General features: G+C 41.1%; 1 protein-coding gene across 3 annotated transcripts in view; it reads left to right on the forward strand.

Moving 5' to 3' along the window:
• Positions 1-36: 36 nt before the first annotated feature.
• Positions 37-23233, forward strand: part of IRF7 (interferon regulatory factor 7) — a 43326-nt gene continuing 20129 nt past the window's right edge. Inside the window, exons 1-7 of one of the 3 annotated variants that reach the window (XM_089653585.1) lie at positions 37-141; positions 9093-9147; positions 11711-11873; positions 13238-13478; positions 16326-16423; positions 18806-18857; positions 20361-20534. In XM_089653585.1, coding sequence (XP_089509711.1) covers positions 81-141; positions 9093-9147; positions 11711-11873; positions 13238-13478; positions 16326-16423; positions 18806-18857; positions 20361-20534 — 844 coding nt within the window. In that variant the 5' untranslated portion in view covers positions 37-80. Of the gene's footprint in view, positions 142-9089; positions 9148-11710; positions 11874-13237; positions 13479-16325; positions 16424-18805; positions 18858-20360; positions 20535-23233 lie in introns of all 3 variants that reach the window. The other 2 variants (XM_089653584.1, XM_089653586.1) reach the window with 2 other exon arrangements.

The raw sequence follows: 23233 nt of genomic DNA on the forward strand, positions 1-23233 counted from the left end.
AGGTCCCGCCTTCTCTTCAATCTAATTGGCTATTCCATTGACAGCCAGCACACTGCTGGGCGTGGCTGAAGGGGTATATAATGACAGTGAAGCATGCCTTGGATTGCAGAGAAGAAGCGTTGTCCACCACAAAGCTGAAAGGTAAAGCCGTGCCTGTAGTATCTGACTTCATCACACAGCAGTGACAGCTCATGTTCTGCAAACAGGTCATTAGAGATCATTCACTGAGATGCATTGCTGTATGGTGTCACGCTATATAAAGAGCTGCACTCTATTCACATCATGATTATATATATCTGCATTACATTTTTAATTGAGACAATATTATGACATGTTTATGCATTGGGGTTGATTTACTAAAGGCAGTTGCTCCAGAGCTTAGTAAATGAGGGAACCTCTGCTGACTTCTATCATCCAATCATGTGCAAGCAAAATGCTGTTTTGTTTGTTTTACTATTCCTTGCATGTTATTGGGTATTCTTTGTAAAGTGACGCTTCCCCTCATTTACTAAGCTCTGGAGCAAATTGCCCTGTAGAGTGCACTTGCAAAGTGAACTGTCTATTTGCTTTTAGTAATTCCACCCCATTGAGTGAGTGTTGTCACCCTAGGACAGGAAGTGTGTCACTGGCAGCATCACCTGTTAAAAATAAAGGGGGGCTTAAAAAGGAAAATTAGCCTTAAAAAGGGAATTACGCTTTAAAAAGAAAGCTGATGCCACCACATCTAAGGATTGGTAAGCTGCAATAAACTGAATCTTTTTTTCCTTTGGGTTTGATATGCTGAAATATAGAGCCAGTGACCAATCACAGGCTGAAAGTGTGTATACATTTCTGGGATCAGCCAGAATTCCTCTTATCATTCTCAGAGTAAACAGTAAATTTTGTGTACGTGACATACACATTGGTGAAAGTTAGGGATTGGCAGTGTCCTGCTTAACATAGTGGACTTGTTTATGTATATATATATATATATATATATATATATATATATATATATATATATGGAACAAGTCCACTATTCTTAAGCAGGACACTGCCAATCCCTAACTTTTGCCAATGTGTATGTCACGTGCACAAAATTTACTGTTTACTCTGAGAATGATAAAAGGAATTCTGGCTGATGTGATTATATATATATATATATATATATATATATATATATATATATGTGTGTGTGTGTGTGTGTGTGTGTGTGTGTGTGTGTGTGTGTGTGTGTATATATATTGCTGTCTGCATCCCTGGAAGATTCATCCTCTCTATTTGTCCTGTTTACCCTTATCACCAAGAGTGAGAGAAAATCCCAAATGTTGGGTTGTCACCAAAACAGGAATAGAGGGGAAATCTTCCAGTGGGGAGACTAGTTCCTAGGATTCCCTTACTTTGCAGGGCTTACCCTTTTACATCCTGTTTTGACTATAGGACAAGAAGTACAGGGGGAATCCCCCCAATAGGACATAGATTAAAAAACAAACCTGACAGTGTTAACTTTTCCTTACTATCCAAAATAATTTAAAAAAATGCCTTTAGAGCTGCTTTAAAGCAAAACTCCAAGATTTTGTTTTGAATATGCAGTGGAAATGTAATTTGGGTGTTAAGAGGTGTATGTCAGGAGGTGTATGTCACTTTAAGTGTGTTTGCGATGACTGTGATATTTACACTTTAATTTGGCGGATGTACAGCGAGAGTTGCACAGACAGCTGAGGGCTCCCACACATGGAAGTCGCAGTGTATTCTGTGAAAGGCTAGAGGTGAGAAGAGAGGATAAACCACACTGTGCACTGTGGCTTCCGTGTATGAGAGCCTTCATCTGCCTGACTGCTGACTACAAGTGTAGATATGACAGCGATCATAGTGACTTACACCTTTTACATGGGTACATGATAGATATGGGTGAAAAAGACACAGTTCTATCAAGTTCAACTTCTATGTACGAGTTTTATGTTTGCTAAACAACGCCTGCATAGGCTAACTTGCTGTAAGAGGATATTAAAAAAAAAAAAGAGAAACAGCCACTCTGAACGCATGGCCGCTGATGGTCCCGGTGGATCCCACTGTCTTTTTCTTCCATAGAATGATTTCAGATGCCATAAGTGACATTTAACTGTAGTACTAGTCTCTGCAGCGGTGTCGCAATGCGGTGGTGTGCATCACAATCTGCTGCGCAGAAAAAAGTACCGCAGGCAACACTGTGGTGTAAATTGGCCCATAAGACACAAGACATTTTTCCTGGTCTTGCGGCAGTACCGTGATGGGCAAGCTACTCCCGTGTAGTCCCACCGTACCTGGTGTGAATGAGCCCTTACGTTTACACTGCACAGGTTAAAAACGAGTTTTTCCTGCAGTTCTGCTTCAAGCTGGCCATGGATGGTTAAAATGTCAGCCACTGTCTACTGAATTAGCCGAAATTAGTCCTGCAAGCACCGCCTGGCTCTACAAAAGTAAGTTAAAAAAATCGACTAATGTAGGCCATACATGGGTCAAATTCCAAACAAATTTTCCTTAGAAAATTGGAAATTTTGTGCATTTTGAAATTCGGCCAAACAAGCCTTTCATTTCACCTCGTGTTGCTACAGAAAAGAATTTTCGCTGCCAACAATTTTCTCTTCTTTCCAGGTCACAGTTCAGGCTTATTTTTCAATTACATTTCTCGCACAATTCTCCCATCATTGATTAGAAATTTGTTTGGTTTTTAAAAACATTTCCAACATGCCCGATCACTCATACCCTGGTCACCCAAAAATTGGCCGTTACTGTGGCCCACTAATGGTGCGAAACAAAAATTCTCAGAAAAGATTTTCAAAAGCAAATTATTTCGGAATTTGACCCATGTATGGCCGTCTTAGTGCGATTCTTGTGCAAATCACATGCAATATGCTGCACCGCATCAGTATGAACCAGGGCTGAAGGCGATTGCTTTCTATGCAGAGCTGCACCAGATTTTGCATGGTGTAGTTTTAGTAAATAACCCCATTGTATTCTGACAGCGGGAACTTTCCACCATCAGAATACACTGATCAGCTGCTGCAGCTGATTGGCTGCAGACGCTGAATGAGAAAAATTTTCCATCACTCCGTTTGACGGAAGATGATCTAACGATCGACCTCTGTCAAACAGGGATGGCCACACAAGGATTGAAATTTTTCCAGTCCTTGCTGAACCGGACAAATTTTGATCCATCTATGGCCAGCTTGAAAGGGGTGCAATATTTTTCAGGTAACAGTGATTGTATCCAACAGATGCAGTCACTATTCACTATTCGGCAGTACTATTGTATTCAGGCAGCCATGGGTGCTGCAGCTGCAACAGAGGCGATTCCTCCATCCACGCTGTTAGCGTAAACAGGGGAATCGATTGATTTTTCCTTCATTCAGCCTACAGACTAAGGCTGGCCATACATTATAAAATGTTCTTCTTCAATTTCCTTTAGATTTACCTTCAACTATGTAATACAAGGGTCTGCCTGATTGCATACAAACTGCAGGTGTTTAAGTTTGGCCTCATATTATATGGTTTTGGTAAATCTGAAGGAAAATTGTACAAGAAAATTATATAATGTATGGCCAGCCTTAGTGAGAGAAAATAAAGTTGTGTATGGCTACTTTTAGCAGCACGAAGTGTTATTATCAATGAGGGAAATCCTTTTCACCCAAGGAGGTTGTACAATCACCTTTAGATCTAGCAAAACCTATATAGTGTAGTATTGGATACAACTTTGGATCGGTTAGGTAGGTCCTCTTATTACATAGTTTTGGTAAAACATAAATTGATTGTACAAAGATTGGTTATTTCAGCAGTAAGATGTATGATGACCCCAAGGTCTCTTGCACACAGGTGGCAGTATTACCTGCCCCCTGAAAAGTGATTCAATGAGGAACGCATTTCAGAGGCAGCTGTAAAGAGGTTTGCAGGTATTCAGATGGCAATACTGTCACCTCCTGAATGCCTTGTTGTTTTTAAGTTGAACTTTGCATGGCAGTAGCATTCCACCACCTTGACTTCAATGGACGCGTTTGACAGGTGATGTTGCCGGTAAGACTCAACATGTCAAATTTATATCTTTGAAGTGCCTCCTTCATTCTTGTGGCTACAATGAGGAAGTAATTACATGGCTCATATTTTCTGACATATCTTTAGAATAATGTAGTCCTCCAATACGTAGAAAGCAGCAGAATGACAATCCAGTTTGTTTAACTAGTGGGACAGTCCCACCACTCCTAGCCTCGGATAACCTCTTCACTACTTGTTTGCTTGTTTTGTCTGTTAAAATAGTCTTGAAATATCTTGGATTCTTCCTATATAGTCAAGCGAAAGTCTAGGATAAAGCTGGCAACACACTTTACAATCTGGTTGTGCAATCTCCTTGTATTAATAGTAGATCTAAAGGAAACTGTACAAACAAATTGCATAGTATATGACAAGCTGAAGATAAGAGTTATGGCGTCTGTAAGGTTTTTATTGTGGTCTGCTGGAAAGATATCATCTCCCCTGTTCTTGTGACTCATGATGATATCTCTGCAGTGAGGACAAACCCAACAAACCAGACATGGATTCTAACCCTTCCTAACTCTACTTGTAAAAAAGGTTTTATTATACTGTGCCTCCTAGGGAAAGACTTTGCTCACTTCCTGTCTTAATGGCCACACACAGGAAATGAAATTTCCCCAATGGCAAACTTAAACCCAATGCTTCCTCACTTCACATAGGGACTTGTTCACAATAGCCGCACAATAAAACACATGCACACTGATGTATGTCGTGTAGGTGCAGCTGCTATGCCTTGTTTACTTTTTTCTCTAACTTTATTGAAGGGTCACAAAATGACACTTCATTCAAGTCTATGTATCACAGCACAGTACATGGGCTTGAATAAATTGTCAGGTCTACTCTACTTTCTCATTGTCCAATCATAGGCCAGGGGTGGGTCCTAGACCAGGATTGCTTGACTCAGGTGTAGCCTGCAGAGAGCTATCAGGAGCTTGGGACCTGCCTGTGCTTTCTGGCAGGAGTATTGTGAGAACAAGGGTTGTTGAGTGTAATTACATATAGTATTTTGGAAGCTAATTTGTTTTCCCTAAGATCTCAGAGGACAGTTGATTGTGCAGTTCAGCCTGAACCTTCTTGGACACCGCTCTATCCACCCCATAAACAACCTAGAGATCATCTTTACGCAAATGTAGAGGGAAGTGTAGGTAGCTTATCTTGAATGTGGTCAGCCATTGTGCAACTACTGGACCCACTAGATCATCTACTGGACCTATAGATCACCTACTGAACCAATACATCTACTGGACCTATAGATCTTGTGGACCATATAGATCTACTGGACCTATAGCTTTTTATGGATCCTATATATCCTCTACTGGAACGATAGATCTACTGGCCTTATAGATCTTGTAGACCCTATAGATCTACTGGACATATAGCTTTTTATGGATCCTATACATCCTTTACTGGAACGATAGATCTATTGGCCTTATAGATCTTGTGGATCCTATAGATCTTGTGGACCCTATAGATCATCTACTTGACCTATAGATCTTGTAGACCCCATAGAGCTACTGGACCTATAGATATTATGGACCATATATATCATCTGCTAGAACGATAGATCCACCAAACCTATAGATCTTATGAACCCTATAGATGACCTACTCAACCTATAGATCTTGTGGACCCCATAGATCCACTGGACCTATAGATCTTATGACCCTATAGATCATCGACTGGACCTATGGATCTTGTAGATCCACTAGACCTATAGATCTTGTGGACCCTATAGATCATCTAGTGGATCAATAGACCTACTAGACCTATAGCTTATCTTCTGGACCTTTTAGATTACAGAACCTATTGCTTACCTTCTGGAGCTTATAGATCTTGTGGAACCTGTAGGTATACTGGACCTATAGATCTTGTGAACCTTATAGATCTAATAGACCTAAAGATCATCTACTGGAACTATAGATCTAATGGACCTTATAGAATAGATCATAGCAAATCTGGTATTTGCCAGAACAGAAAGTGAGTGGAAAGTCCCAAAGGGGACATAGATAGTGAGGAGAACCTGGCAGAGGTTTTCACCTTTCCCCACTCATTCCAAAACTACGGGGAAATTTTCTTGGTTAGAGTTATGCATTAACCTGTTAACATTAACTGCGACTAACTAAAACGAAGCTGTTTTCAGTGGCCTGACCATGTATATACAAAGCATATCAAATGAGCATCTCCATACATTTGTTGGGTGAATACTGACTGATACAGTGTATAAACACTCTATTACTGTGTACATCTAATGCTATGTAATCTTACCACAGACCTGCGGATTCAATGCCAGTTACTCATACACTTGGAAACCATCCATGTCTTTTGCCAAATGCAGATTCTTTTGATTTCCCAGAAGTGACAAGTGTCTCCATTCACTGTGCCAGAAAACAAAAAGAGAATGTGTGAACATTGAGGGCTCTATTTATCAATGTTTTCACCCAAGATTCATACTACTTTCATACAAGATTCACTCACTTTTAACCTCTTTCCCCGCTTTTAACACTATAGCACAGAATATTTGATCAATCAGAATCCAATTTCTGGTTGATGGTTATTAATTGAAATGTCACAAAGTGTTTGATCAGCACAGTGATCGTGCTCCTGCCAGTACATGGGAATATTTAAATCCACTCATGAAATGACCAAGTATTCCATCTATGGGCGGCAGAGGTTTTAGTTCTGAGAGCGTGAGACTGAGCTGTCGAAGATGTTAGTCTATACTAATGATCGGGAACCAGTGGAACCAACTCGCAATCATGTGACTACTACCTTCTGCCCCCAAGCATACAAGCCCAGTTAAAGGGATGCTGGGGCCGGTGGGAAGGGGTTTACTGAAAAAATGTATGAATGTTGCTGAGAACATTAATAAATAGACCCATAAATGTTCTTTTTGGTACAGTTTAGAAAATAGGATAAAACGGTAGTAAAGACCTAGGTGCACTGTATAGTTATTACATCATTTTATAGAAAATATGTCATTAAGGTAGAATGCAAGGTACAACTTTTTCATTTTGGATAGAGCAACGGAGGGTTATCACATCTGTCAATTTTACTTTTGCTAGTTGTGTTCCATTGGGGAAATTTTCCTTCACTTCCTGTCCCATATCCAAGACAGGAAATTAGAGAAAATCCTCAGTAAGTGAAGGAATCCCTGGTTGTCACCAGAACTAGTGTTCCCATTGGACAATTTCCCCTCTATTACTGGTCTGGTGACAACCCAGAATTTGGGCTTTTTTCACTTTTAGTGATAACAGTTAAAGACAGAGAGGGATAATCTCCATAATGGGGCCACAGACGGCAATTAAAACCTGACAGGTGTTCTAATCCCTCTCCACTCTGTCCAAAGCTAAAGAAAAAGTTTTGGCTTTATAGTTTACACATTTTAGAATGTTTATATGCTGGCATTCTCACACAATCAGAGTCCAGTTTCTGGTTGATGGTATTGAGATGCTGCAAATAGTTTGAGCAGCACAATAAGCATGCTCCTCCAGTACATGGGAGTATTTCAATCTACTTATGCAAAAGCTGTTTCCAGCATTTTGGCCATCATCAGTGCATTGTACGGAAGCTATGGCTTCTGTGGAGTAGGGCTTGGGATCCAACAAGACTGGATAACCATACAGGATATGGTGAGAAAGGATCACTCTAATCAATGCATAGAACAGTAAAACCTTCTTTCAAACAGAAGGTCTTCACATGTCCTGTTATATCTCATATCCCAAAAATAAGATGAGTATTTCAGCACAATGGGATTCTCAAGGATCCATCCATGGTCCTAAAAGGAGAAATAATCGTTATTTTTGGAATATGTGATGGAATAAGACCTGTTTATTTTCATAAAAATACTTCTGACCATAATGTTTTATTTCCTCTATATCAGTAAAATGTACAAGTAATTAAGTGATCACCTTGTAAAAGGGAGAATATGGGAATTCTTGAGATCTTTCCTTTAGTATGACCCTTTAATATTGATCAGGTATTCCTCACTACTAACACACATTGATCCCATAGATCTGCTCCCATTCCTGTTATTATTCAGTAAGGTATAATGTGCCCCATAGCACCGCCTAGAGGACATTTATAGGCATTGGTAAATTCAGATACACGTGGACTAAAAAACTGACAATCTTCACTTCAATAATGGTGTAAATATTCACATGATTGGGTCTGTCCAGTGATCAAGAATTTCCTTTTCACTATTGGAAAATTGAAGTAAATACTCACACAATTATTTTGAGTGAAGGTTCTCATCTCGTTAAGTAAATCAACCTCATAATTGAGCATTCATATGGATCAGTTTCTGATCAGCTTTTCCGTTAAAGAAAACGTTAAAAAGTCCTGCTTGCTGCATTATTAGTGCATGTTTAGCGCATGTTAAAAAAACACACCAAAAATGCACCTCCCCATTAAATGAATGGAAAACGCAGCAAAAAAACACACCCGCAGTTGAATTTTTGACGTGTTTTTTGAGTCACATGACCATGTTTCACAGGTGCATTCTCACGTCAGGCAACCAGAAAATGCACCGCAAACGCAACAAAAACACAGCATATGCGTGTGAAAGCAGCCTTAACATACTTAGATTTATACACAATCACTTTTGTCTTTCATGAAGAATCTTCTTTCAGTAAGGGGAATTTGCATCTCTTAAACAAGCAAGTGCAAATATGCTACAGCAAGTCTCACTACACTCTGCATTTCCCACTGAAGAATGGGAAAATCTAAATGTCGATAAGTGCTTGCTAAAGCCAATATTGAGGGAATACACAGGTGAATGAAAATGGCAATCTTGTTTTTTTTTTTTTCTTTTTTTTGACAGCCAAGAATTAGCAATTGTTCAGAGTTTTGTGTCATTCGTAAGACCCCCCCCCCCCATGTGGTGCAGATATAATGTTTGAAAACTGTAATTTGAAATCAAATTATACCAAGAAACATTACATACCAAATTTGCATCCCCTCCATGGCTGATGTCATTAAAATTGTAATTTCAAGTTATTTTGTTCTGTGCTATGCTTGTAATGATGTGTGTTTCTCCTTTCATCAAGCAGGCTTACGCAAAGCAGAGTATCTGTATTCTCAACACGAAGCAGCAATGCCTGTTGGGTAAGATTTATTTCATGAAGTACTCTAGTAAGAATTCTGCAAGCATGCTTATATAATATGACGTCTGCTGAATTTCTTGAAGCTGAACTCCAAGACAGATGGCTAAATACACAGAAGAAAAACACATATGAGGCGGTTTTACAGGTCAAAGGATTTGTATATCTGTCCATCCAGTCCTTAGATTTATACAACTTTACCACATGGCCCAGTCCAGGCTTGAGAAGGGTAGGGGATCTGATTTTCCTCTGCTGCAGTAAAGTAGCACTTAAGCTGCCATACACAGTTAGGGCCCTTTCAGACGCTATGTTCAGCAGGGGATCTGTCAGCAGGTCCCTCGCAGAATCTGAGCTGCTCCTATTAAATTTTAACAGCTGCTGCCTGTCAAAAAACCCAAACATCAGCTGCATCTGATTGGATGCAGCTACTGTTCTACCAAAATGTTTCTCTGGCTCCTATTCTTCAACTGAAGGATTTTGAGTTGGTGGGGGGGTTGGGCAGGGCTGTACAGGGGAAAAAATGTTGGCCATGAACAGACCAACATTGTTCTCCCTGGGCGGCCCTGTCTCCACCCACTTAACATCCTTCAATTAAAGAATAGAAGGAGCCAGATGGAACATCTAAAGCTGGACACATATTTTATAAAAGAATTTAAAGCAGAACTGAATGCAAAAAAAAAATGTGAACAGGCAGGCTTTTAATGCAGAAGAGACATGCAATGTCTCTTCTACAATAAATAAACTGACCTGCCTGTTCACAGTCCTCTGCAGAATGTAAATGGAGCTTCGCATGTGCAGCTCCATTCACATTTTTGACACAATGCCATGTTTTCTGGGATGACTGACTCCCATGCATGTGCAATAGTGACGTCATCCCACCCTGGCCACTCAAGACCTGGAAGAAGCTGGGGAGAATATGCTAGCACTGGCGTGGGACCTATCAGGCACTGTCAGACCATTGGAGCATAGGTGAGTATTCGTGCCTTTACTTTCCCACTACAAGGGAGAATTTTCAGATTTTCTGGAGTTTAAGTAAGCAATAAAAAAATTAAAGATCAACTTCAGCTAAAAACTTAATGCAAAAACATTCCTAGGTGTCAGAGGATCAAAGGCACCACATCCTAATAACAGTAAATATTTTTAAAGGAAAACAGATATTCAGCTAAAAACTGTTAAGCAGGTTTTTTCCTTTTGAACATTTTTTTTGAACTTCATAAATACTGTACATGTTGACTGCTGTAAGCACCCCTGACATTGTTATACATTATTTCCCAAACCCTGTCATTTTCACTTTTCCTGGACAGTTTAGTTATTGTAAATCTGGAGAATATATCAAAGATATGTTAAAAATAAAGGCTATGTTCACCTCTAAAGAAAAAAAAATAATGCACACATTTTAGCAGGAAAAGAAGTGCATTTATCATTTTTTTTCACGGGAGCCTGCAGAGTATTGCACCCACAATCAGTGGATTGTGAGTGCAATGTCAGGCTCCTGCACACACTGGATGCTGCTCTGTTGCCCATACTTCTGTATAGGCTTTCTGTTACAGAGCTGTAGGCTGTGTGAATGAACTATGTGTGTGCTAATCTACACACTCGCGGTCCATTAAGTCTGTCTGCTGCGGTGCAAGATGAGACGTAGTTTTCTCATTTACAGATTACTGTGAATGGATGCATGGCTGTGTGGGTGGAGGAGAGAATCCCCTGACAGATGTCAAAGGGAAGTGGGGAATAAGGGAAGCACATGCAGGGGCCAGGTCTGGAGCATGTTACACCCTACTTACCCACAGTTTCCACAATACAACATTTGCTGCTATTGTAGGCCTTTAATGGCTCCTCATATTGATTATTCAGATTGTATTAGCATACACGTGTGCACTCTTACATCATAATCTAGCAATAATCACATTATATTGAAATGCTTAAACTTTAGGGAACAGCAACATTTTGGGTTTGTGCTACTTTTTCCTCATGCTGACACTTTAATAAAAAGAGCTATTAAAGCATATCTAAATGGAAAAAAATTATTATATTGCAGCGTACCATTATTTAGACATAATGGCTTCATTAGTTTTAGTTTTAGTTTTTTTTCCCCTTTATTTTCACCTGGTAATCTTGTGAATGCACTTCAGGTCCTAGGGTGACAATGCTCATTCACTCCACTATATCCGTGAAGGGAGCCATGGTCACCCAGACTGGAATGGAAACACAACTTCCTCTCCATCTCCATTACATAGGGAGTGATGGCAATAGTAATTTTTCAAAAGCAATATAAAATTGTTTGTTCAGCTCATAGAAACTGAAAAGGGCATTGCATTTCTGGCAAAATCAACAGGTATTCTCTGTACCTGCTGAAAATATTTTTAGCTTGAAAAAATAAGATGAATGCAGCCATCACATACAAGGACTGGTAAGATTTATTTAAGATGCAATATATTACATTTGTACTCTTTGGGTTTTATTTTCATATGTGTGTGTGTGTGTGTGTGTGTGTGTGTGTGTGTGTGTGTGTGTAAAATATACAGTATACTGTACATAATATAAAGATAACCACTCTTTTACCACAGGTACCACAATAAAGAGCTCTTTGGCCCTTGGCTCCTTCGGCAGATTAACCACAGCCAGTATGAAGGGGTTTATTGGTTGGATGAAGGCCGCACACTCTTCCGCTTGCCATGGAAGCACCTAAGCATAAAAAGTGTTGATGAAAAGGATTATGCAATATTCAAGGCAGGTAGCAGTATGAGACACCAACATTTTGGCTTTTGCTGAATATCTACAAAATATATGAATACAACTTACATTTAGCTTTTTGTCCACTTGGAAACATTTATCTTTTCGGCCACTTTGAAAAATAAAACATTTTTATGATCACTAATATTGATAAGACAGAACAAGTCCAAAGACGCGTTACAAAAATGTTGAAAGGTCTGGGGGATAGAACATATCAACAATGACTTCAGGAACTTAACATGTACAGTCTGGAGGAAAGAAGGGAAAGGGGAGATATGATTAAAACCTTTAAATACATCAAGGGGATGAATAAGGTTTCAGAAAAACAAACAGTGGGCACACCGACCTAGTGCATTACCCTAAAAGTATGTTTAATGAATGCGAATTGGACAGAGCTGTTCCTTTATGATGTGCCTTTTATTTATTGACTATTTGTGAGTACAATACCTATTTTAAACATACTTTTAAGGTAATGCACTAGGCCGGTGCGCCCTCTGTTTGTTTTTCTCTATCCAGTATATTTGGACTCCCCCGGTCCTTTGAGGGCAGCAAGGCGTGCATATCCCAAGAATTTTGTCATGTGGTCCTAATGACATTGAGTCAATCCCTAAGCGCAGGAGTAACCGGGTTTTCCACTTCTGCACTGGTGAATAAGGTTCAGGAGGGCAGTATTTTCAACATGATACCAAAATCAAGAACATGGCGGCATGACCTTAAACTATGGTAACTGGAGGAAAGTTCAAAACTAATCTCAGAAAGTATTTTACTGAGAGTAGTCGATGCTTGGAATAAACTTCCAGCAGAGGTAGTGAACCAGTCACCAGCAGCTTCACACATGACTGGGACAAGCATAGATCTATCCTCAGACAAAAACGTTAGCAAACAAAACAAAAACACCACCTCCCCCCCCCCCCCCAAAAAAAAAAACGGGCAGACTCGATGGCCACTCGGTTGTTTTCTGCTGTCACTTCTCTATGTGTTGCCAATCGTGTTTCTATGTTTTACCAATACACTTCCAGGTTTGTGGAGAAATGCATCCCTCACTAGCCACTGTATATTCATCTCTGACCCCTATGGCACTAATGTGTCTGGCGATGACTAGGGGTCAGCAGGAGGATTTGCAGTAGCCAGCAGAGGGAACCACTATTTGACCAGACTGGGTTGTCAAATTAGATCAGAGCCAGAAGTTCTGCTACAGAGTGAGGTTGGGCCAATGGACAGGTATGTATAAAACTGCTGTGTTCATAGGATAACACTTTATGATTTTGTTGATCTTCACACAGGGTCAGTCTAGTCTAAGATACACAGGTTCATTCTTGGTGGCATTCTTTTAATAACCCTCATTTTTTTCCGCTTTACAGGCATGGGCAATTCAGAGTGGGAAATATAATCCACTATGCGAGGACCTACCTACTTATAAAACCAACTTTCGCTGTGCATTAGACACTGTCCAATCCAGGGACAAGAGAAAAATGTTCACCAAAGTTAAAGATAATTCACGCGACGATCAAGATCCCCATAAGATATTCAGGTTCAATGGTGTCCATGATGATTATTCCACATCTGTAGATCCTCCTGCTGTATCTCATTCAGGCACTGAAGGTATGTTTGCTTTCTAAGCTGTACATTTTATACATTTTCAGGGTCTCATTGTTATATACAGTATGTATTATATGGTTTCTAGATAGTATAGAAAACATGAGGAACAGAATACTAGTCCAAAAATATAATAAGCTACTGCATACTCAGAAGTAATCCATACAACATATTCTTCACTGAGGCCAAATATGGCCATGGCAGAATGTCCATATATTACATTCAAGGGGGCGTGCTTATAAATCAGCAAATCTTACATTTACCTAACATTCACTGCAGGTGAATCTTCCTAGTACTGGTGTGGGCAACTGTGGCCCTCCAGCTGTTGGTGAAATACAAGTCCCATCATGCCTCTGCCTTTGGGAGTCATGCTTGTAACTGTCAGGTTTACAATGCCTCATGGGACTTGTAGTGCTACAGTTGCCCACTCCTGTCCTAGTGCATATATTTTAAATACTGTGATTACCAATGAATGTTTGCTGAAAGTCTTGTTCCTTTTGTATTTTTTTTTGTTGGTGCCTTTAAAGTCCCCTTTATTTGCTTCCCTGTTATTACTTATTGTACTTTGGGATGTGGCACCTAGTTTGATCAGAGTGGGTTTTCTTAAATTAGAAGGTCCATTCTATAGGGGGCAGGTGCCAACACAACCTAATCACGCACAACACAGGGGCATCTAGCTAATAATGAGGAGACAGACTGTCGTTCAAAACAGTGCTTGATCTACTTTTCAGGCAGAGCTGAGCGTTTTGTCCCCATAGACTTAAATGGAGACCGCCTGAACAGTGGGAATGAGTGTGGTGTTTTTTTGTTTTTTGTTTTTTCTCAGGCATTTTCAAACATCAGCTACTTCTATTTCTATTGGTCACAGTAGGAAAAACACCTGAAAAAATGCCTATATTTGCAAATCTGCAAATATCAAATAAAACACGCTTTTTTTTTTTTTTCTTTTTATAGAGAAAAAAATTAAAAATGCACAGGCGATCCAATATCACCGTAAGAAAGCTCAATTCATGGGGAAAAAAGGATGTAAATTTAATTTGGGTGCAGCGTTGCATAAGTGTACAATTATCAGTTAAAGTAATGCACCGCCGTAACACAAAAAATGGCCTGGTCAGGAAGGGGGGTACATCCTCAGGAGGGCAAGTAGTTAAGCAATGGTATCAGTTTTGGTTCTTTGGTTTATGCAGGCCATAGATGGGGAGAAAAACGGCAGATTTTTCTTTTAAAAAACGAAAAATCGGTCGTTCAAGTGGCCGACGTTACCATCAATGGTAAAAAAAATCAGCTGATTTTCATCCCGTCTAGAGCCGGCAAAAAGTGTCCCTGCAGAGAGCTCTGCTATTTCTTTGACAGTTCTCTGACAGTTCCTTGACATTTATAGAGGTTGCAACAATGTATCTATTTGTTTCCATTTAGGATACAGATGTTTTTATTCGGAAACAAATAGATACAATGTTGCAACCGCTGTAAATGTCAAGGAACTGTCAGAGAACTGTCAAAGAAATAGCGGAGCTCTCTGTAGAGACACTTTTTGCTGGACTGGAATTCCTCTTATTTTCATCCTACTTCTTCTTCATCCTCATCCTCTTCTTCTTCTTTTTCTTCTTCATCCTCATCCTCTTCTTCTTCTTCTTCTTCATCCTCTTCTTCTTCATCATCCTCATCCTCTTCTTCTTCCTCATCCTCTTCTTCTTCTTCATCCTCTTCTTCTTCTTCTTCATCCTCATCTTCTTCTTCTTCATCCTCATCTTCTTCTTCTTCATCCTCATCCTCTTCTTCTTCTTCTTCATCCTCATCCTTCTTCTTCTTCTTTTTCTTCTTCTTCTTCTTCATCCTTCTTCTTCTTCTTCATCCTCATCCTCTTTTTCATCCTCATCCTCTTCTTCATCCTCATCTTCTTCTTCATCATCCTCATCCTCTTCTTCTTCCTCATCCTCTTCTTCTTCTTCTTCTTCCTCATCCTCATCCTCTTCTTCTTCTTCTTCTTCTTCTTCTTCTTCTTCCTCATCCTCATCCTCTTCTTCTTCTTCTTCATCATCCTCATCCTCTTCTTCTTCCTCATCCTCTTCTTCTTCTTCCTCATCCTCATCCTCTTCTTCTTCTTCTTCCTCATCCTCATCCTCTTCTTCTTCCTCATCCTCATCCTCTTCTTCATCCTCATCCTCTTCTTCTTCTCCTTCTTCTTCATCCTCATCCTCTTCTTCTTCTTCATCCTCATCTTCTTCTTCATCCTCATCTTCTTCTTCCTCATCATCATCCTCTTCTTCTTCTCTTTTGTCTTCTTCATCCTCATCCTCTTCTTCTTCATCCTCATCCTCTTCTTCTTCATCCTCATCCTCCTTCTTCTTCTTCTTCTTCTTCATTCTCTTCTTCTTCCTCTTCCTCTTCTTCTTTTTCTTCTTTTTGTCTTCCTCTTGCAGGTCACTGCTCATGCGCAGATTTTTTATCGGTAAAAAATCGGCCGATTTGCCCACTAATTGCCGCGAAAATCGGCCGATCGGCAAAATCGGCCGATTTTTTTCCAACTTTACCGAAAAAAAAAAACGGCCAAAATACCGAAAAACGGCCGACCAAATCGCCCACTAACGATCCGAAAATCGGCCGATTTTATTTTCGGCCGAAAAATCGGCCGATTTTCGACCCATCTATGGCCTGCATTAGATACACTAGTAAACACACCTTTTTAAAATTGTTTGCTTTATGTACACTCCTTCCTGTTATTTGACATTATTAAATTGATTTTTCATTTAACAATATATACTTTACTACTTACAAGATTCTAATAGCCTACTGTATATACATACACATTTTCTATCTAAATGTGCATATGGTTTTTTTTGTTTTTTTTAACAGCTGAAAATTTTCACAATGAGATGCATGATGAAGACTATAGACTGCGTATCAGCCCAGATGTTGAGCGTTCCACCCCATTTATCAACATTCAAGGATCGGTAAGTTCTGGACAAACTCAATACAGTGGATGCAATAAAAAGCTCACTGCTTACCTTTGATGCAGAAAATCTTCACCTGCATCTTACAGGTAAATTCCTAGATATTTACTTGCCAGGGAATTTGTAACCCTGTTCTCACAGTATTGCGATCCTGCAGTGCCTCCTGTCAAACTGTACAGCCAGATTCCTATATCCACTTCAGCAACACAGTTTGATCAAGAATACAACAGAGCTCCTAATTGGACAGTGAAGGAGCAGCAGCAACCGTATTGGACTTTATTTTGCTCACTCTGCTCTCTCCTCCTATCTGTGTGTTCTGTGTCACGTGTGACATACAGCAGCGTTTTTCAACCACTGTGCCGCGGCACACTAGTGTGCCGTGAGATATTGTCTGGTGTGCCGTGGGAAAAATTGCAATTTCATCCGTAACATGTGGCCTCGGCTCACAAATAGACCAATCATTAGAACAGCAATGGGCAAACTACGGCCCGCGGACTGTATACGGCCCGGCGGACCTTTTAATCCGGCCCGCGGAGCGTGATACTGTCAGGATGATCTGTCCCCCTCGACGTATCTGTGCATGTGCCGGAGATCGCCGATCGGCTGCTAATGCCTGAAACTGGCACATGCGCAGATACGTCGAGGGGGACAGATCCTCATAGGAGACAGATTTTCATGCTACACCGGAACGGCGAGAGGAACGCGCGGAGCAAAGGTAAGTGAATTGACACAGGGGGGGCTTGGGGACTTAATATGGGGGATGAATTAATATGGGGGATGAATTACAATATGGGGGATGAATTACTATATGGGGGATGAATTACTATAGGGGGGATGAATTACTATAGGGGGGATGAATTACTATAGGGGGGATGAATTACTATAGGGGGGATGAATTACTATATGGGGGATGAATTACTATATGGGGGATGAATTACTATGGGGGATGAATTACTATGGGGGATGAATTACTATATGGGGGATGAATTACTATGGGGGATGAATTACTATATGGGGGATGAATTACTATGGGGGATGAATTACTATATGGGGGATGAATTACTATATGGGGGATGAATTACTATGGGGGATGAATTACTATGGGGGATGAATTACTATGGGGGATGAATTACTATATGGGGGATGAATTACTATGGGGGATGAATTACTATATGGGGGATGAATTACTATGGGGGATGAATTACTATATGGGGGATTAATTACTATGCTTACTATGGGGAATATTACTATACTTACTATGGATGACACATACACATCATTCATCTACTCTTGGTCCGGCCCCCAGGTCCAATATATGAACCCTCAAGTCAAAACGTTTTTCAATAAATTTTTTTAACATTTTCTAATGGTGGTGTGCCTCGTGATTTTTTTCATGAAAAAAGTGTGCCTTTGCACAAAAAAGGTTGAAAAACACTGACATACAGTATGCACTACAGTAGAGCAGTGACTTGGAGTTCTGACTCTGCTGTACAGGAGATTGCAAAATCCTGATATTATTATTATTATTATTATTATTATACAGTATTTATAAAGCGCCAGTAGTTCACTCAGCGCTGTACATTACAAAGGGGGACAGAACATGTGACAGAACAATACCAATACAATGCAAAACATGAGGGGATCGAGGGCCCTGCTCTTTCGAGCTTACAATCTAGAAGGGACGGGATAGTGGTACAGGAGGAGATAGCTGTGGGGGATGGAGTGGTAGGAAGAGTGGAGGAGGTCGGTCAAGTTAGCAGGGGGTAGGCTTCCCTGAAGAGATGGGTTTTCAGGGTGCGCCTAAAGGAGAGGAGAGTAGGTGATAATCTGATGGGTTGGGGAAGGGAGTTCCAGAGGATGGGTGACACCCTGGAGAAGTCCTGGAGGCGGGCATGGGAGGAGGAGACCAGGGAACTAGAGAGAAGGAGGTCTTGTGAGGAGCGGAGTGTGCGTGCTGGGTGGTACTTGGATATTAGGTCAGTGATGTAGTACGGGGCAGTATGGTGGACAGCTTTGTACGTCAGCGTTAGGATTTTGAATTTGATCCGTTGCGCAATCGGAAGCCAGTGGAGGGATTGGCAGAGGGTGGTGGCGGAAACGGAGCAGTTGGAAAGGTGAATGAGTCTGTCAGCCGTATTCAGGATCGACTGAAGCGGGGATAGCCAGCGGCAAGGCAGGCCAGTGAGGAGGGAGTTGCAGTAGTCGAGTCGTGATATGATGAGGGAGTGGATAAGCTGTTTAGTGGTTTCTGGGGTTAGGAACGTGCGGATGATATCATTTAATCCAGTTGCATTAAAAAATACATATTTAAACTAATTAGTTATATTGTGTTTATCTGCATGAAGTTTAGTGTTTAATATTGTATATATCTTTTTGTTGTAGGCGGACATTGAACAACGGCTTCGTAATGTTTTTTTGGACTCAAATGACAATGGTAAGAAATGTTAATTTGTAGTTCAGAAAATTATTTTTAATGCTATAATCAGACTTCTAAACTTTCTGAAATTATAGCAAGGGACATCTTTTAGTACACAGTACTAAAAGTAAAAAAAAGACACATCTCTGTCACAGCTACAGTTACAGTCCACAAAGATCTAATATGCAGAAAATGACTGGCTAAACCACAAAATTCCTCTTATGACCTCTAATTTTACTTTATATTGGTATATCACCCTCCTAGGAAGTCTAGGGGGAGCTAGTTGATTATTTTTTAAGTTAGAGGCTGCGTAACAGCCTGTGCAATAGTCAGTGGGTCGCATCTGGGTCAGGGCTGTCAGGCTCTGCAGATCAGCTCTCTGAGACCCCCCCGATCTAGAGACTTGGAGAAGTCTCTAGAACTCAATGGGCAGAGGTGAGGAGGAACTGGTCTGTAATCTTTAGGGATTCTGGCCAATTCCCAAGTAGGAGGTTTGGCATGGGGCCAGGACAGCCCTTAAGAGTGTCTGAGCCTGCTCAGTAGCGGGAGAGTTTGGGTGGAAGATGTGAGAGCAGGACCTGGAGTGTGGAGCCTAGGAGGAACCAAGGAAAAGGGCCTACCTCCAGGAGAGTTGCTGACAGAAGGAAAGCTGGACCTCGCCGGCCCCTTAAATGGACCATCTGTGGAGCTAAGGAAGTAGCTAGCCCAGCAGAAGGCCTGAAAGCAGCTACTGACCTGCACCCTACAGAAGAGGGACAGTGAGTAATTCTACACCCCCTAGACCGGGAATAAGGGAAAGGGCATTTGGGTGGGAAACCTGACTAGCCCCAGCTGTTCTGTGCTTTTTACAGAGTCAGACTCTAGATCCCGTTGTCCAGGGAGGCTGGATAGCTCTCCAAGAAGAGAGAACCTTTCTGAGCCCTTGTAAATAGCTTCAGGAAGTTGTGTTTAGTGAAGCACTTCCTTGGGAATCCCATGTATCCCTCATCCCCATCCAAGTTCAAATCCCCTAATAAAATCTAAAAAAAAAGTTCAAAGACTGTTTACTGTCTCTGGAGTGCAAGGCTGGAAGGAAATTTGTGTTGCCTGGCTGTGCAAGACTATAGGGGGACCCGAATCTTCAGCAAATCCTAAGGGGATAATGCTACATTTGCTTTTCCAAACAAATGCAGTAAGATAGGGGTTGGATAGAAAGTTTAGTGCAGCAACACTTTTAGTAGTACAATAGTACATTTTGTATAGAGATGAACACATTAGACCAAAAAGGACAACTGAGGCTTCACGAGGGACAGAGGGATTTGGTTGCCAAAAAGAGAAACACGAGACCAAAGTATACCTTTAATAACATATATGGCAGCCAAAGGGGTAATCTTTTGTCCTTTATTTTAAGACCTTATCTCAGAAATATAATTGTATCAACGGAGAAGCTATAGTGATCAACAAAAAGAAATGCACAAATATTAGCAAAATGCCTTCTCCACTGGCTTCCTAAATGCATCACAAATCTTCCTGTCTTTTTAGGTGCACAGCAAGTGTTACAAATCCCTCAGGATGACTATTCACACAATATACCAAGGGTGGATCAGGTTTTCAGAGATCCTGTATATGACCCAAATTTAGCTTTGGCAGAGCCATATAATAATGGATATGAACAACCCTTGTCAAGGAACCACAGTCAATTCTTTCGTGATCAATGTGAGTAATTATAGTGGCCTGTCCAAAGTCAGAAGCATATAGTGTGATGGTACTTTTTGTTTATGGCAGAATATATAGTACCACTGCATAAATCTGTACCAGTGGTGAAGCTAGACATTCACCCGGGGAAAGATTCATCTCCCACCCCACAAAGACAGTGGAGTCAGCAGGGCTGGAACACCGCACATTCATGATCTCTACACTTTGTACACCACTCCTGATCTGTCACACTTCATATTCAGTTACAGCAAACAGTTTTCACCTTTTGGGATTAAGGTTTTACATACGTAAATAAAATCTAGTCATTGTAAGCACCCCTGTCAGTGGTAAATAGTTTGTCTCAGCGCTTTAACAGCTAAATCTGCAGGGCAGCTTGTTCTTTTGAAAAACTTACTAGCTGGATCACCAGATGAAAATAAAGGAAAGAAAGCCTAAAACAAAACGAATGCAGCCATGACATCTAAGAATTGGTAAGTTGCAAAATAATGTTTGCTTTTGAGTTTAATACTGTTTTAAACTCTATCAACCATGCTCCTTCAAGACTCCTCAAGGATCAGGAGTGGCAGAGTACAGAGCAGGGGCGGACTGACAACTCATGGGGCCCCGGGCAATAGGGGATCATGGGGCCCATGGGTCCCTTCCCAAACTCAAAAAAGCCTATGAAAAAGGTACCAGGGGCATCTCATGGGGCCCCCTACTGACCCCGGGCCCTCGGGCAGTGCCTGAGTTTCCAAATGGTCACTCCGCCCCTGGTACAGAGTACAGTATTCAGGAGTGATTGTGTACAAAACGCAGACTCTAATGTAAGGGTGATCTCTGTGAATTGTGCTATAAGGGGGGCCTCTGATGTGAGGGGTTCTCTGGTTACCACAGAGACTTGCATCAGAGTTCTCTTTTACCCCAGAGTTTGTAGAGTTCCCCTTTAAATCCGTGTTCCAGACAATAAGTATTTCTAGAGAGGGGGCAGGTCGGCCATGGCAGCCCCCTCACAGAACATAGTCTTTTACCTTATAAGACCAGCAAGCTGTGCCCCTCCCCCAGTATGTGTGAGCAATGCCCTCCCATTCATGGGACTACAAATCCCAGCAGCGCTGTCACTTTCCAGTAGCAGAGGTGCAGAAATTAAGTTATTGCACATTCTGCCAGATAAAAAAAACTCTGGGGTGTGCCTGGGCATTAGGGTGTGAATAGATGAGCTGGACCAGAGAGGAGGGAGAGATTGTAGGTCGGTGTAGTGGCAGCAGAGAGAGATCAGGAACCTGTCAAATGGTGAGGAACCAACATGTGAGGGAGTGGAGGTTGCAGCGGCGCCCTTCTCAGTGTTGCGTTCAGGCACATGATCCCCCCCCCCAGTTTTGTCCCTGTAAACCACCACATGCATTTATACAAATAAATACAAGGCAGCGGTCCTCAAATTTTGACCCGCAAAGTAGCAGGAGTTGGGTAAAGTGATTTTCTCCCTGATGGTGACTGTGTAATTTGGGTCATGATACCTACAGGAACGGACCTCGAACCTGAACACAGATAACTGCCACAAAACATCATTGCTTGGGGAAGGGTGGGGTCTCTTCCTCTAACACATGGGCCATATTCCTCCCACTGACAGAAGGGCCCTATTCCTTCCTCTGATGCACTTATTTTTACTCTTACTGACCACTGGCATAGTTTCATGTTTTACTTTTAAGATAGCAAGGGCATTTTTTTCCTTTACTGATGTAGAGGCATTTTTTTATTCCCACTGACTTGGGGGCATTTTTACTTCCATAAAGGCAGGGGGTTGTTACCCCAATAACAGCTGATGTAGGGTAATTTTTTACTTCTACTGACATAAGGGCATTTTTTACTTCATTGACCATTGATGGTAAAAGCATTTTTTATACCTGATGACCCCAGTCTGGCCTTCAGACAGTGTTATGAACAATGAATTGACCCATTGTGTAAAAAGATTTGGGATAGTTGATGTAAGGTAAGCATATACATAAAGTGTATCTAGAGGTGCCGTAGCATGAAGCAGAAAAAACTGACACCTGACCACTGCAACTCGGGGTAGATGGTTCTGGCAGTGCAGTCCTCTTCAGATCGGGGAATCTTGCACTGCGTAAACTAAAAAACCCAAAAGGGCATAAACGCCTAGTGCATTGTCAACAGCATTTTATTAAAAGGTGAAAGATACAAATTATACTCAAATACTAAAGTGGATTAGTAGCGTATCACAAATGCAGAAAATTTGTTTTTCTGCTTTGAGGAAGGGGCTGGTCCCCCCAAGTGCATCAGCTAGTATGGTCCTATGAGGATAGATGACAAACGTCTAGTTTCTGCTTTTGTGATACGCTACTAATCCACTTTGGGTTGTGAGTACAATTTCAATCTTTCACATTTTAATAAAGTGCTGTTGATAATGCACTAGGCGGTTGCATCCTTCATCTGCCTTTTGAGCCTCCTTATTGGTCTATCACTTTAGAGGGTGGTTAGAATGGCCAATAGGAAAGTATGGGAGTGGGTTAGTTAGTCACATTTCCAGGATGTTTGTAGGTTAGAGCACCCTTAAGCTTTGTTTATCTAACGGGCTGAATGAAAAAAGCCTCATTTTCCCACATCCACACAAGTGATATGGGTGCAGGGTTCTCCCCCACTGGCCTATTGTATCCTGACAACGGGGACTCCCACACTGCTGATCAAATGCTGGTTTTCCAAGAGGA

The sequence above is a fragment of the Staurois parvus genome, unplaced genomic scaffold (assembly GCF_062004578.1).
Source record: "Staurois parvus isolate SC_StPar_1 unplaced genomic scaffold, SC_StPar_1.0 ptg000715l, whole genome shotgun sequence".
Lineage (NCBI taxonomy): Eukaryota > Metazoa > Chordata > Amphibia > Anura > Ranidae > Staurois > Staurois parvus.